Source organism: Somniosus microcephalus, chromosome 13 (assembly GCF_052327205.1).
Source record: "Somniosus microcephalus isolate GS21.2 chromosome 13, FLI_Smic_1.0, whole genome shotgun sequence".
Classification (NCBI taxonomy): Eukaryota; Metazoa; Chordata; class Chondrichthyes; order Squaliformes; family Somniosidae; genus Somniosus; species Somniosus microcephalus.
In genome coordinates, this window is record NC_140999.1 from 71,029,335 (window position 1) to 71,044,903 (window position 15,569).

General features: G+C 45.9%; 1 protein-coding gene across 1 annotated transcript in view; it reads right to left on the minus strand.

The window, feature by feature from the left end:
* Positions 1 to 947: 947 nt before the first annotated feature.
* slc35e1 (solute carrier family 35 member E1) overlaps positions 948 to 15,569 on the minus strand; it is a gene marked incomplete at its 5' end in the record, with an annotated part of 91,147 nt that continues 76,525 nt past the window's right edge. Inside the window, 2 exons of the mRNA XM_086005017.1 lie at positions 948 to 6,944; positions 9,051 to 9,296. Coding sequence (XP_085861143.1) covers positions 6,699 to 6,944; positions 9,051 to 9,296 — 492 coding nt within the window. The remainder of the gene's footprint in view (positions 6,945 to 9,050; positions 9,297 to 15,569) is intronic.

A 15,569-nucleotide genomic window follows, 5' to 3' on the forward strand; every position in this document is an offset into this window, starting at 1 on the left:
GGAAAAAAGACTGCAGTTTAAATCTCTGTATGAAGCTTTTCTCAATACAATGTTCCATTTTTTGTCGGCTACGGGCTAGAAAGGAGTAATTCAAACATAAACAGAGCTGTATGATTGGTTTGTTTGTAGATGACCCATAGTTAGTTTTAAAATATAGTGTCCAATTATTTAAAATTCTGAAAGTCCCAGTAACTTTTCTGGGATTTCACATAGAATTAATAGAAATTACAGCACAGAAATGGGCCATTCGGCCCAAATGTTCTATGCCAGTGTTTATGCTCCACAGGAGCCTCCTCCCATCTTACTTCATCTAACACTATCAGCATAACCTTCTATTCCTTTCTCCATGTGTTTATCTCGCTTCCCCTTAAATGCAACCATGCTTTTCACCTCAACTACTCAAAGTGGTAGCGAGTTCCACATTCTAACCACTCTCTGGGCAAAGAAGTTTCTCCTGAATTCTTATTGGATTTATTAGTGACTATTTTGTATCTGTGACCCCTAGTTTTAAACTCCTTCACAAGTGGAAATATCTTCTCTATGTCCACCCTATCAAACCCCTTCATAATTTTAAAGACCTCTATCAGGTCACCCCTCAGCTTTCTCTTTTCTAGAGAAAAGAGCCCCCGCCTGTTCAGTCTTTGCTGATTGTTATAACCTCAGTGTTCTGGTATCATCCTAGTAAATACCAGAAATATAAATATGTAAGCATAAGCGTTTGAATTCTAGGAATTGATTTGAAAATCTGAGAGTTTGAAACTCCTGAGAAAGCAAAGATTGGTTTGAAACTTCCAAGAGATAATTCAGATTGGTGCGGGCAGGAGCTCAACACGTGGAGTATTGTAGCCATGAGCTGGAGCACTCCCACCTAATGATGCTCCAATGTACCCACACCACCTCCTGCTGGACTCTGGTTGTTTGTTCAAATAAAAGACCCATTGTAGCGCTGGCTTCTCCTTTCGCTTTATTAACTTAAGTGTCACATTTTTTCCACTAACACTTGTTTCTGAAGTTAAAAATGTTCTGTAGACAGACATGATACACCAGTGAGCATTGGCACACACACACACACACATTCACCTTCAGGGCTTCCAACCACTGAGCTCAAGAAGCAATACCATGGTGTGGGGAAACCTGCAGTAATACAAGGATCTGGAAATGTCTATACTATACACACATTTTAAAAAACTGAAACTGTCGCACTGTGAGCTGCAAGTAAAACAAGATCAAATGGTAAACACAACTTTAAAAAGGAAATAATCCTAAAGTTTTAGTTTCTAGTTCTAGTTTTAAACAGGTCCCACTGCCTGTCTGTGTTCAGAGCATACAATGGTCAGAAGCTAGCCGAAATAATCAGGTAACAGCAGAGGAGAACAAAGAACTGAATCAGAACAAGTATCTCATTTAATCCCAGGGCATTTCCTCTTTCACCAGCTGCTAGATGAGCAAGAAAGAGAAAGTTCTGAACAGAAATTCCTATACCAGAACAACCCACTTAGAGACCAGATACTTTTTGATCTCTTTTTAAAAAAACTCATAAATCAGAAACATTTATGGTGTTGGGGTGAAGTGTTTGACACTTTCATGGGTAACAGTGGTTTACAAAGTAAAGCACCGAGACAGGGCACACTGAAGAGAAATCTATGATTCTCTTAAGCAGTGATTGGTTGTTTTGTTCCTGCAGTATTGATTTTCTACCAGGAGGGAGTGCTGTTGCTCTGGGTAAACATTTTAATGTAAAATCCACACTACTGCCAGAAGGAGGTACAAGAGGAACAAGTAAAACAATCACTGGTCTCCCCCTCAAACTCCTGCCATTATATTTCCACATCATTAGAAATCAGTCCAATACTTTGAGCCTGAACCAGGTCCAGGGCTGAATTTGTTTATTTCCTTAATTCGCTTTAGGTCGTCAAGCACAATTTTCACTGCAACATAAAGGAAATACATAATCACATTTATCGTGAAGTTTGTATCAATGAGCAGTGATGAATCGCACAGCAACACTTCCTCCTTAAAAAGTGCAAAAGACGAAGGTTTCAATCTAAAAAAAATGGATATTAGACTTGTAGAAAAGACATTATCTTTTATAACATTATCAGAAAATGTAAACAGTGAACCTTTAGGTGGGAACGAGAATGAGGAAATGGCACCTCATCATAACCTCCTTATACAGCCGAGCTCCCTGTATCTCCTAACCTTCTCCTTGTGCTCTATTCTCTCTGGGTTACCAAGCTCCCTGTAACCCCTAACTTCCACCCATGTACCCTAAGCTCCCTGTACCCCCTAACCTCCCCGAGTTACCAAGCTCCCTGTACCCATTAATTCCCCATCACATGTACCCTAACCTCCCCGAGTTACCAAGCTCCCTGTACCCATTAATTCCCCATCACATGTACCCTAACCTCCCCGAGTTACCAAGCTCCCTGTACCCATTAATTCCCCTCCCCCCACGTACCTTATCCTCTCTGGGTTAACAAGCTCCCTGCAGCCTAACATTATCAGAAACTCCTGAAAATGTTTGGCCAGTGTCTGGTCACTTGGTGCTCTTGCCCTCTACCGACATTAGACTGTACAACACGCAATGACTTTTGAGTTCAATCGGAGAAGCAAACCCTGATTTCCTATATCTGTGCACAAGGTTTTGTTACAGAATTGCCTATCTTACAAACACAGCTCCACTCCAAGACAAATACCCTGTCCTACTCTGGGCATCAAACCGGAATTCGACTCCACGCGCATCCCAGTGATACGTCAGTAAGGAATATCATTCACAGGTATCTGCATATAACCACTGCACTACCCAAATTAAAGCCTGAGGTAGATTTAACCCCAAATTTCTACAGTATTTACACAAGAAACATTGTACAAAAAGACATTAAATAAATGCTATTTCAAAGCCAGATCAAACTGTTTTCTGTGCGTTGGGAGAGGTAGAAAACATTGAATAGAGATTGCCCAAGTTAAACCTCAGTCAGGACATGAACACTGCAGCTGGTCCCACACTCCAGCTGATGTTCCACAGCGGGCAGTGCGGCCTTCACTAGTAGGGTTGGGTGCCAAGCAGAGAGTCTCAGCAGCTGACCCACAGTACTGTGCAATTATGACCATCAAACCTTTTTACAGGGATGGTCTGGAAACAGCCTCCAGCTGAGCCGTGCTCCTCCATGCACGCTCGTTTTAAAACCGGGAGTAGCGCTCAGGTCACTGGATCGAACGAGCACTTCCCCAGCGTTCACTGCAGGCTGCACTATCATGGGCTGCTCTAGCAGGCTTACATAATGTGGTAATCGCTTCTGATCGAAACCAAGTACATGGTCACGATAGAAAGCAGCTCTGGGACATTCCGCAGCTGCGATGGATCCTGGAGAAATGCGTGGGTGAGTCCGTACAATGTGTGGACTTATTTATTGAAAAGACAGACTTGCATTTATATCGCGCTTTTCATGACCTCAGGAGGTCCCAAAGCGCTTTATAGCCAATGAAGTACTTTTGAAGTATAGTCACTGTTGTAATGTAGGAAACGCAGCAACCAATTTGCGCACAGCAAGATCCCGCTCAGCACAAGCTCTAATAACTCCTCCTGCTGTAAGGAATAGGTTGCATAGTGTAAACCCACAGCACAGTCCTGGTGAGGCAGGGACAAAGACAGAATTCCCACACTACCTTTTGGGGGGGGGGGGGGGGGGGGGAAATTACCACTAAAAAGGTTTCAGTAAATCAGCTCCTTGAACTCACAAAATGCTAATTAATCTTTAAATGTACAGCGATGTACCAGTTACAACCTGGAAGAATTACAGCGACTGGAGTGTGAAACTGGGGCAAATAGGATATTTTTATTTCAAATGTTTCCTGCCCTTTGGATTTATTCAGTATGTTATACAGACGGTCAATGCTATCCACCATCTTCATTCATGCTGTGGCTACTGTGAAACTTCAGGGCACAACAGAGGGGAGTTCAACGCAAGATGCCTGCTCCCCTGGTTAGTTTTAATCAGCAACTTGGAGCATAAAAACAAGTACAGGGTATTAGTATTAAACTGTTCCGGGGGGGGTGGGGGGGGGGGGGGGGCGGGTGGGGAGGAATAGAAAAATACATTTCTTTTGGCAAATCTTTACCAGCTATATTTATTGTGATTCAGGATTCAGGATTCAGTCTGTGAGTGACAGTGGGAGAGAAAGATAGTGAATAATAGTAAAAAAGAGAAAAAATAGTGATTGACAGTGATAGAAAGACAGAGTGAGAGACAGTGAGAAAGAGTGAGAAAGAGTGAGACACAGTGAGAGTGACAGTGAGAACAAGTGAGAGTGAGTGACAGCAAGTGAGAAAGAGTGAGAGAGTGAGACAGACAGTGAGAGTGACAGTGAGAAAGAGTGAGGCAGTGAGTGACAGTGAGTGAGACTGAGAGAGAGTGAGACAGTGGGAGAGTGAGAGACAGTGGGAGAGTGAGAGACAGTGAGAAAGAGTGAGAGTGAGAAAGATAGCTATTCTCAACATAAAACAAATACAAAAAGGCAATGAAACAAGTGAACAGGACTGTACGATGAGTACAGAAAATACTTCCCTTTTAATCAGTTGCACTGGTACGACCATTGATCACTCATTAATGATAGTGATGTCTCTTTTTGATCACTGCCCACCTCCAACATGGCGAGTGCTGCAGGATATAAATCATCCTAAGGTCAGCAACTTTGCCAACTGACACAAGTATTTGGTTATTATGGGATTTGCAGGCTGCACGCTCCTTTCGTGAAGCAGTTTCCCTCTAGCTGTCAACTTTGTAAAGATTCTCCCAACAGATACTTGTTTCATGAAGCAGCCAGGCGTACAGCAATGCAGAACGGACTGACTCTTGGGAGCACGTGAACAGCACAGAACTGCCTTAAGATAAAAGCAGGAATGCTGGAAATACGCAGCGGGTCGGTCGGCATCTGTGAAGAGAAACGGCAGGTTCATATTCCGTATGCACACCCTTCATGAGGAGGTACACGCCCAAAACACCAAGTGTATCTTTCTTCTTCACAGTTGCTGACTGACTTGCTGTGTCTTTCCAGCAATTTCTGTTTTTATTTCAGTTTCCAGCATTTCAAAGTTGTATCTTTTACTCTTTGTGGGTACTTGGAAGGGATTGAGCGCTTACATTTATTCCCATCCTGGAGCTCGCACACCACCCCACTTAATGCACAGCGGATTTCAGCTGCCTTTGCAGACCGACATCCCACTATCTGCTCCACCAATATGCAAGTAAACACTTTCCAACACAGTTGTTTACAATTTTAAATATTGCAATACTAGCAGACTGACTGAATAAAGAAAGAACCTACATTTATCTAGAGTTTCACATACTCCCAAAGCACTTTACAGCCAATTAATTATTTGTGAAGTGTAGTCACTGTTGTAATGTAGGAAACGCAACAACCAATTTGCACACAGCAAGCTCCCACAAACGGCAATGTCATAGATGACCCGATAATCTGGTTTTGGTGATGTTGGTTGGGGGATAAAAGTTGTCCAGGACACCAGGGAGAACTCCCTTGCTCTTCTTCGAATAGTGCCGTGGGATCTTTTACATCCAGCAAACAAAATTACAGGGCCTTGGTTGAACGTCTCATTTGAAAGAAAGCACCTTTCACAATACAGAGCTCTTTTAGTAGAGTACCGAAGTGCCAGCTCAGATTTTGTGCTCAAATCTCTGGAGTGAGGTTTGAACCCACAACCTTCTGACTCAGAGGCAAGAGTGCTACCACTGAGCCAGCCTGACTAGGTAAAGTTTGATTCGATTAAACAGGACCGTGTGGGGACATGGCACAGGCAGAGTGTGATTGGCAGTTTGGTCACCAGGTCAGACTATTAATGGGATGCTATAGTGAATTATTTAGACCTAGTGTAATCAGAATGCAGTCCATCTATACTGTACACATCAGCAGCTTATTTAAATCCGATCAAATATGAAGTGACCAAGGAATGAATGGTTAACAGACACAAGGCGGGATATTGAACGGGCATGCAGGCTGCGTAGGCATCTCTCAATATCAGGTGAACCAAACTCCCCTCCTCTCAACACAATGGAAAACTCATGGACGCATCATATTTACATTACAGTATGGCAATTATTGGAATCATTTGATCAATACTCCTCAATTCATCAATCACCGATAGTCAAATAATTATCTATCCGCTTAAAAAGAATATCACTGGCAAATAGGTAGACCCCCAAAAAATGGAGGAATTGCACCATTAGACGAAGATACCACACATCCTTCTGAAAAGATTCTGTCACGTGTGGTCACACGCAGGGACAAGGAGGGGTTAGATTTAATATTGGGCTAAAGGTTCGGGTTATCGATCCCGATATCTTTAGTGCACCCACCCAACTTTTAAGAAGCTGGCTTCGTGTGCAGGTGCTCGATAACCTAACCACAACCTTGCTCACTCTGAAGTAATCACCTCACACTGGTGTACCATCCCATGCCTTCTCCCTCCACAGAGTGAATGTCACACACACACAAAAAACAACACACACAAGATGCAAAATGCACCTTCAAGTCTGAGTTTGTGTTCTCTCCATTACCAGAAAATAAAAAAAAATATTGGGCCTCAGACCGAGACCTCTTGCTAAAATCTATCGGCTAACCAGGAATTTCCGATAGTGCGCAGAATAAGTTAAGGGTACAGTCGGACGCTTCTGGTCGCGAGTCTAGATGTCGAATCGGTTGGACAAGTAGGTTGTTCCGACGGCGCTTTGCCGGTTGTACTGTAACTGTTCGGCCAGCAGGCCAGTCCGACCGTACTGGTACTCCATGTGCTGGGGGTACAGCGCAGTCCCATTCAGCTGCCCCTTCTGCTCAGCAGACAGTTCTTGATGCCGATCGAAAGACACGAGGTCCCCCGAGGTGACTGGGAGCAACTTCCTCTTGGCCTCTTGGTTGGCATCATATTTAGCCTGTTGCAGAAAGAGAAAGGAAATGAGTGGGTATCATTTAAAGATTAGTTCTCATTTTAAATGGCTGGGAGCGCTGAGCACTCTCAAAGCGGGTACAGCATGCGGCATAAAGCAGAACTTCCCTCAACACTGTAGCTACAGAATTACAGAAAGTCAGACCCCATCCAGTGCCCCGATCCACACACTGCATTCCCCGCCCCATCCAGTGCCTTGATCCACACACTGCATTCCCTGCCTCATCCAGTGCCTCGATCCACACTGCATTCCTCGACCCAACCAGTGCCTCGATCCACACTGCATTCCCCGCCCCATCCAGTGACTTGATCCACACTGCATTCCCCGACCCAACCAGTGCCTCGATCCACACACTGCATTCCCTGCCCCCATCCAGTGCCTCGATCCACACTGCATTCCCCGCCCCATCCAGTGCCTCGATCCACACTGCATGCCCCGCCCCATCCAGCGCCTCGATCCACACTGCATTCCCCGCCACATCCAGTGCCCCGATCCACACTGCATTCCCCGCCCCATCCAGTGCCTCGATCCACACATTGCATTCTCCGCCCCATCCAGTGCCCCGATCCACACACTGCATTCTCCGCCCCATCCAGTGCCTCGATCCACACTGCATTCCCCGCCCCATCCAGTGACTTGATCCACTGCATTCCCCGCCCCATCCAGTGCCTCGATCCACACACTGCATTCCCCGCCCCATCCAGTGCCTCGATCCACACTGCATTCCCCGACCCATCCAGTGCCTGATCCACACACTGCATTCTCCACCCCATCCAGTGCCTCGATCCACACGGTATTCCCCGACCCATCCAGTGCCTCGATCCACACGGTATTCCCCGACCCATCCAGTGCCTCGATCCACACTGCATTCCCCGCCCCATCCAGTGCCTCGATCCACACACGGTATTCCCCGCCCCATCCAGTGCCTCAATCCACACACTGCATTCCCCGCCCCATCCAGTGCCTCAATCCACACACTGCATTCTCCGCCCCATCCAGTGCCTCAATCCACACTGCATTCCCCGCCCCATCCAGTGCCCCGATCCACACGCTGCATTCCCCGCCCCATCCAGTGACTTGATCCACACTGCATTCCCCGCCCCATCCAGTGACTTGATCCACACTGCATTCCCCGCCCCATCCAGTGCCCCGATCCACACGCTGCATTCCCCGCCCCATCCAGTGACTTGATCCACACTGCATTCCCCGCCCCATCCAGTGACTTGATCCACACTGCATTCCCCGCCCCATCCAGTGCCACGATCCACACGCTGCATTCCCCGCCCCATCCAGTGCCCCGATCCACACGCTGCATTCCCCGCCCCATCCAGTGCCCCGATCCACACGCTGCATTCCCCGCCCCATCCAGTGCCTCGATCCACACGCTGTATTCCCCGCCCCATCCAGTGTCTCAATCCACACACTGCATTCTCCGCCCCATCCAGTGCCTCAATCCACACACTGTATTCCCCGCCCCATCCAGTGCCTCGATCCACACGCTCCATTCCCCTCCCCATCCAGTGCCCCGATCCACACGCTGCATTCCCCGCCCCATCCAGTGCCCCGATCCACACACTGCATTCCCCGCCCCATCCAGTGCCCCGATCCACACGCTGCATTCCCCGCCCCATCCAGTGCCCCGATCCACACGCTGTATTCCCCGCCCCATCCAGTGCCCCGATCCACACGCTGCATTCCCCGCCCCATCCAGTGCCCCGATCCACACGCTGCATTCCCCGCCCCATCCAGTGCCCCGATCCACACGCTGCATTCCCCGCCCCATCCAGTGCCTCGATCCACACGCTGCATTTCCCGCCCCATCCACACCCTGCCCAATGTGTGTAAAAGACAGATGAAGGCAGGAATGGGAGTATCTACGACGACCAATCACCCCCTATCCTCCTGCGGTAGAATAGCCCGCCGATACTCACTGCTTGGGCTGGCAGGTGAAGGATGGCCACATACCATGGTGAGGGACTTGAGGTCAATTGATCCCTTGAAACTGCGCCTCAGTAAAAATCAGCAGCAGGAGACAACAGTACATTAAAGCAGTCTCGCACTTAGGATAAGGAAGGCAGCAGACAGACTGACCTTGTTATAGGCGAACACCCCGACAATGGCAGTCATCATCCCCATGATGTTGGTGGAAGTAACCGGGTTCTGCAGCATGATGAGTGACACTGTAATCACCATAATCCTCTTGGTGGCGTTGGCCACGGAGTAGCTGAGTGGGCTGATGAGGTTCAGGATACTGAAGGCAACCATGTTCTGAGCAAAGTTACAGAAGCCACTGATGAGCAACAACATGAGAGTCCAGTGCCAATGGGAGGCACCTGTCTGGAAGAGACAAGCAGCAGTTTGGTGACACGGTACATCTCTGTGCAGCTGTCACTCCGAGTCGCACAAAACACATAACAGCAAGCTCGTTAGTCTCTCTCCCACCTCCAAGCTTTAACTTTTAAAACTTATCTTTGCTCCTTCTCCTACTATTACCACATGAAAACCAGCCGCTAAACGGTGCACAAGGGCAACCCAGGACGATTCCTCCCAACTCCATGTGGGCAAAGGTCTGGTCTCCACTAAGCAGCTCTGGGGGAATCCAGAACAAGGGGGCACAATCTTAAAATCAGAGCTAGGCCATTCAGGAGGGAAATCATGAAATACTTTTTCACACAAAGGGCAGTGGAAACTGGAACTCTCCCTCAAAAGTCTGTGGATGCTCGGAGACAAGTGAAATCTTCAAGACTGAGATTGATAGATTTTTCTTAAGTGTGTCAAAGGATATGGAGAAAAGGCGGGTTAAGGTCCAGATCAGCCCTGGAAAAAAGTTAATTTATAAGAATGGAACTAGGGAAAATAAACTGGAAAAATTTACTGACAAACAAAGAAATAGAACAGCAGTGGGAAACATTTAAAACAGTGATCAAGAGTGGCCAGGAAAAATATATCCCACTAAAGAGCAAGAACAAACTAGCCAGTAATGACACACCATGGATGAATTAAGAAACAAGGGCAAAATTAAAACTAAAGAAAAAGGCATACACTAAGTACATAGACAAAAAGGAGAGAATGACAAAAGGGAATATGCAAAGGTTAGGAGAGAAGTAAAAAAAGAAATTAGGAAAGCAAAGAGAATCTACAAAATTAATTTATCAAGGAATATAAGAAGAAATAGTAAAGTATTCTACAGACACAAATAACAAAAGAAAAATCATGATAGGGATAGGACCACTTAGGGATACACATGATAAACTCACAGGTAATGACAGCGAAACGGCAGAAATATTGAATAGTTGCTTTGCCTCGGTATTTACCAGGGAGACTAACGTGGTGGACATGACATTAGTAGAAGACAACAAAAAAGATATACCAACATTTAAGATAGAAAGGGGTGAGTTAAATGATAAACGAATTAAACTTAGAGAGGATAAAACACCTGGTTTGCATCCACGGTTTTTAAAAGTTAGGGAAGAGATAGCAGAGGCACTATTACATATATATAAAATAAAAATTCATTAGGAAAGGGAATAGTGCCAGAGGACGGCAGACAGCTAATGTGATTCCTGTATTTAAAAAGGGAGATAGAACAAGTCCAGGGAACTATGGACCAGTTAGCTTAACGGTGGTAGGAAAGGTAAGAGAATCCTTACTCAAAGATGTAACAGAAAAACATCTAGAAACTGAAAATATAGTCAGCACAGATTTCAAAAGGGGAGGTCATGTTTGACCAACCTTATTGAATTCTTGGAAGTAAGAGAAAGGGTAGACAAGGGTAATGCAGTAGAAGTAATCAATGTTCCCTCTAAATATTACCGTAGATGCGCCACCTGTTTATTTAAATGCGCGGTATGTTCAATGGTACAGATTACTGCACGGCTGCGCACCCGTGCAGCTTACAGGGAATACTGGACATAATATATTTGGATTTTAAAAGGCCTTCGATAAGGTACTGCATAATAGACTTATGATCAAGGTCAGAATATGGAGTCAGGGGACAAGTAGCAGAATGGATAGCAAGCTGGCTACAAAACAGAAAACAGAGTAGGGATTAAAGGTAGTTACTCAGATTGGCAAAAGGTGGGAGGCAGTGTTCCACAAGGATCGGTGCTGGGACCACTGTCGTTCACCATTTACATAAACGATTTGGATTCAGGAAACAGAAGTACAATTTCAAAATTTGCGGACACCAAGTTTCAGTTAATACAGAGGAGTACTATGACAAAATACAGGTAGACACGACGCAGGTTAATAAGGCCATGAAAAAAGCAAACAAAGGTTCATTTCTAGAGGGATAGAATTGAAAAGTAGAGAAGTTATGTTGAACTTGTAAAGAACCTTGGTTAGACCACACTTGTAGAGTACTGGACTGGTATCCATATTGTAAAAAGGAATTAGAGGCACTGGAAAAAGATTTACTAGGATGATACCAGAACTGAGAGGTTATACCTAACAGGAAAGATTGAACAGGCTGGGGCGCTATTCTCTAGAAGGGGTCTTTAAGATTATGAAAGGGTTTGATAGGGTAGATGTAGAGAAGATTTTCCACTTGTGGGGAGACCAAAACTAGGGGCCATCAATATAAGATAGTCACTAATAAATCCAATAGGGAATTGAGGAGAAACTTCATCACCCAGAGGAGCGGTGAGAATGTGAAACTCGCTACCACAAGGAGTAGATGAGGCGACTAGCATAGATGCATTTAAGGGGAAGCTAGATGAACAAGTGAGGGAGAAAGGAATAGAATATGTTGATGGGGTTAGAGGAAGAAGGGTGGGAGGAGCCTCGTGTGGAGCATAAACACCAGCATAGACCTGTTGGGCCGTCTGGTCTGTTTCTGTGCTATAAGTGCCACGTATGTAATACTTCATTCATGAAATACGGCCTGAGGATTGATAATTTTAAACCATTTGTGCCATTTCTAGTCTCCTCTAGCAGATGGCACAATGGACAAATACTAAAAGCAGCCTCTCCCCAATTCTCTCACTGTGGAGTCCTTCACCATCACAGCCCACTCTCCCCAGTTTCAGCTCTTGTGAAGCTGCAGCTGTTAAAAGTTAGCTATCTAGTGGATTATTGATTTATTTCTAAATAGATGCTGTAGACTCTCATCCAACAATATTATTTATATGGTGCCTTGAAGATAAAAAACGTTCCATGGCACTTCACTCTGAGAAAAAAACATGTTGGCCTAAAATTTCCCCCAATCTGTTGGAAGTGCGGTGGAAAGCCCTGTTCTGGCAAGGACGAGAGCAATTCCGAGGAAACTGCACGATTCTCTACAGACAGATTCTGGACAGAGGCACAAAAGTGAGGAAGACAATAAGGAAATTCTTTTTAAAAAGCAGTCTGGGCTCCTCCGCGCGACAGTTAGGGACCGGGACCGGGACCCTGCTCTGAGACCCCTCTCTCTGTTGGAGTGTGATGTAGAGAGGGGGAGGGAGAAGGATCGAAAATGGACGAAGCTCAACAGCAATTAGAAGGATGTTCTGGTCTCTGGAGAGACTCTAAAGAAGGGACATGTTTACACACTGCTCCAGTTCCACTCGTGTACCACAGAATCATCAAAGGGATTGAAGACAATCTTCACAACCCAAGCGAGGTGCATGTCGACATGGCTGGATGTTAGATGAGTGTGTCAACTAATTCTTTCTACAGCTCTTAATTTTAATGCTGGATCGGACAGCCGCCTGAGAATTACAGGCTGCAATCCAATCATGACTCATTCATAAGATGCAAAAGCAAAGCTCAGGCAGTATTTAATCATCACCTGAAGCCCAAGATCAGGATTGTGTTTTGTAATGATTCCTGGATAAGACTACGTAAAGGTTTCGATGTTTTGGTGCTCAAAGCAGCTGTTAGAGGAGCATTGCACAGCTAGGGTGCCGAATGTCATGAATCACAGAAGGAGGCCAGTCAACCTACCACTGGAGCTATCTACTCTAATCTCACCTGTCTTCCCTTTTATTGTATCAGTTTTCAAATACTTATCCAATTCCTCTTTAAACGCAGTTACAGTCTCTGCCTCAGTAGCCCCTTGTGGTAAAATATTCCATGTTCTAATAACCTCGATGTGAAAATAAATCCTCTAATGAGGCCATATGGGTAGAACTTAAAAACAAAAAGGGGGCAAGCACTTTGCTGGGAGTGTACTATAGGCCCCCAAACAGTCAGGGGGAGATAGAGGAACAGATATGTAGGCAAATCTCAGAGAAGTGCGAAAATAATAGGGTAATAATAGTGGGGGATTTCAACTTCCCCAATATAAATTGGGACAGTCAGAGTGTGAAAGGCTTAGAGGGTGCAGAATTCTTAAAGTGCATCCAGGAGAGCTTTTTGAGCCAACATGTAGAAAGTCCTACAAGAGAGGGGGCGGTACTGGACCTAATTCTGGGGAATGTAGCCGGGCAAGTGGTGGAAGTGTCAGTAGGAGAGCATTTTGGCGACAGTGACCATAATTCGGTGAGATTTAAGGTGGTCATGGAAAAAGACAAAGACGGCCCGGAAATAAGGGTTCTAAATTGGGGGAAGGCCGATTTTAATATGATAAGGCAGGATCTGGCCAAAGTGGACTGGGAGCAGCTGCTTATAGGAAAATCCACATCAAAACAGTGGGAGACTTTCAGAAGGGAAATAGAGAGAGTACAACGCCAACATGTTCCTGTAAAGGTCAAGGGTGGGACCAACAAGCAAAGGGAACCTTGGATGACAAGGGATATACAAAAATGCATTAGAAATAAAAGGGGGGCTTTTGGCAGTTACAAAAGACTAAAGACAGAAGAAGCCCTAGCGGAGTATAAAAAGTGCAGGGGCATACTTAAAAAAGAAATTAGGAGGGCGAGGAGGGGCCATGAAATAACACTGGCGAGCAAAATAAAGGAAAATCCTAAGATGTTTTATAAGTATATTAAGGGCAAGAGGATAACCAGGGAAAGGGTAGGGCCCATTAGGGACCAAAGTGGCAATCTGTGTGTAGAGCCAGAGGATGTAGGCGGGGTTTTAAATGAATTTTTTGCATCTGTGTTCACTATGGAGAAAGACGATGCAGACATAGAAATCGGGCAAGGGGACTGTGACATACTCGAACATATTAGCATCGAGAGGCAGGAGGTGCTAGCGGTTTTAGCGGGCCAAAAAGTGGATAAATCCCCAGGCCCGGACGAGATGTATCCCAGGCTGCTGTGGGAGGCAAGGGAGGAGATTGCAGGGGCTCTGACACTAATTTTCAGAACCTCTCTGGCCACAGGGGATGTACCAGAGGACTGGAGAACAGCTAACGTAGTACCATTATTCAAGAAGGGTAGCAGGGATAAACCAGGGAATTACAGGCCAGTGAGTCTAACATCTGTGGTGGGGAAATTATTGGAAAAAATTCTGAGGGACAAAATTAATCTCCACTTGGAGAGGCAAGGATTAATCGGGGATAGTCAGCATGGCTTTGTCAAGGGTAAATCATGTCTAACAAATCTGATCGAATTTTTCGAGGGGGTGACTAGTGGGGTGGATGAGGGAAATGCTGTGGATGTGGTTTACATGGACTTCAGTAAAGCTTTTGACAAAGTCCCGCATAGGAGACTGGTCAAGAAGGTAAGAGCCCATGGGATCCAGGGTGCCTTGGCGCGTTGGATCCTAAACTGGCTGAGTGGCAGGAGGCAGAGGGTGATGGTCGAAGGTTGCTTTTGTGACTGGAAGCCTGTGTCCAGTGGGGTACCTCAGGGATCGGTGCTGGGTCCCTTATTGTTTGTGATCTACATAAATGATTTGGATGAGAATGTAAAAGGTATGATCAGTAAGTTCGCAGATGACACGAAAATTGGTGGGGTGGTAAATTGCGAGGAGGAAAGCCTCCGGCTACAGGACGATATAAACGGGTTGGTCAGATGGGCGGAAAAGTGGCAAATGGAATTTAACCCTGAAAAGTGCGAGGTGATGCATTTTGGACGGACAAATAAGGCAAGGGAATACACAATGAGTGGTAGGACCCTAGGAAGTACAGAGGGTCAGAGGGACCTTGGTGTACATGTACATAGATCCCTGAAGGCAGCGGAGCAGGTAGATAAGGTGGTTAAAAAGGCATATGGGATACTTGCCTTCATTAGCCGAGGCATAGAATATAAGAGCAGGGAGGTTATGATGGAGCTGTACAAAACGCTGGTGAGGCCACAGCTGGAGTACTGTGTGCAGTTCTGGTCGCCTCACTATAGGAAGGATGTGATTGCTTTGGAGAGGGTGCAGAGAAGATTCACCAGGATGGAGCGCCTCAGCTATGAAGAGAGGCTGGACAGGCTGGAGTTGTTTTCCTTGGAGCAGAGAAGGCTGAGGGGGGACCTGATTGAGGTGTACAAAATAATGAGGGGCATAGATAGGGTAGATAAAGAGGAACTTTTCCCCTTAGTGGGGGGGTCAATAACAAGGGGGAATAGATTCAGGGTAAGGGGCAGGAGATTTAGAGGGGATTTGAGGAGGAACTTTTTCACCCAGAGGGTGGTTGGAATGTGGAACTCAATGCCTGAAAGGGTGGTGGAGGCAGGAACCCTCACAACATTCAAGAAGCATTTGGATGAGCACTTGAAATGCCATTGCATACAAGGCTATGGACCAAATGCTGGAAAA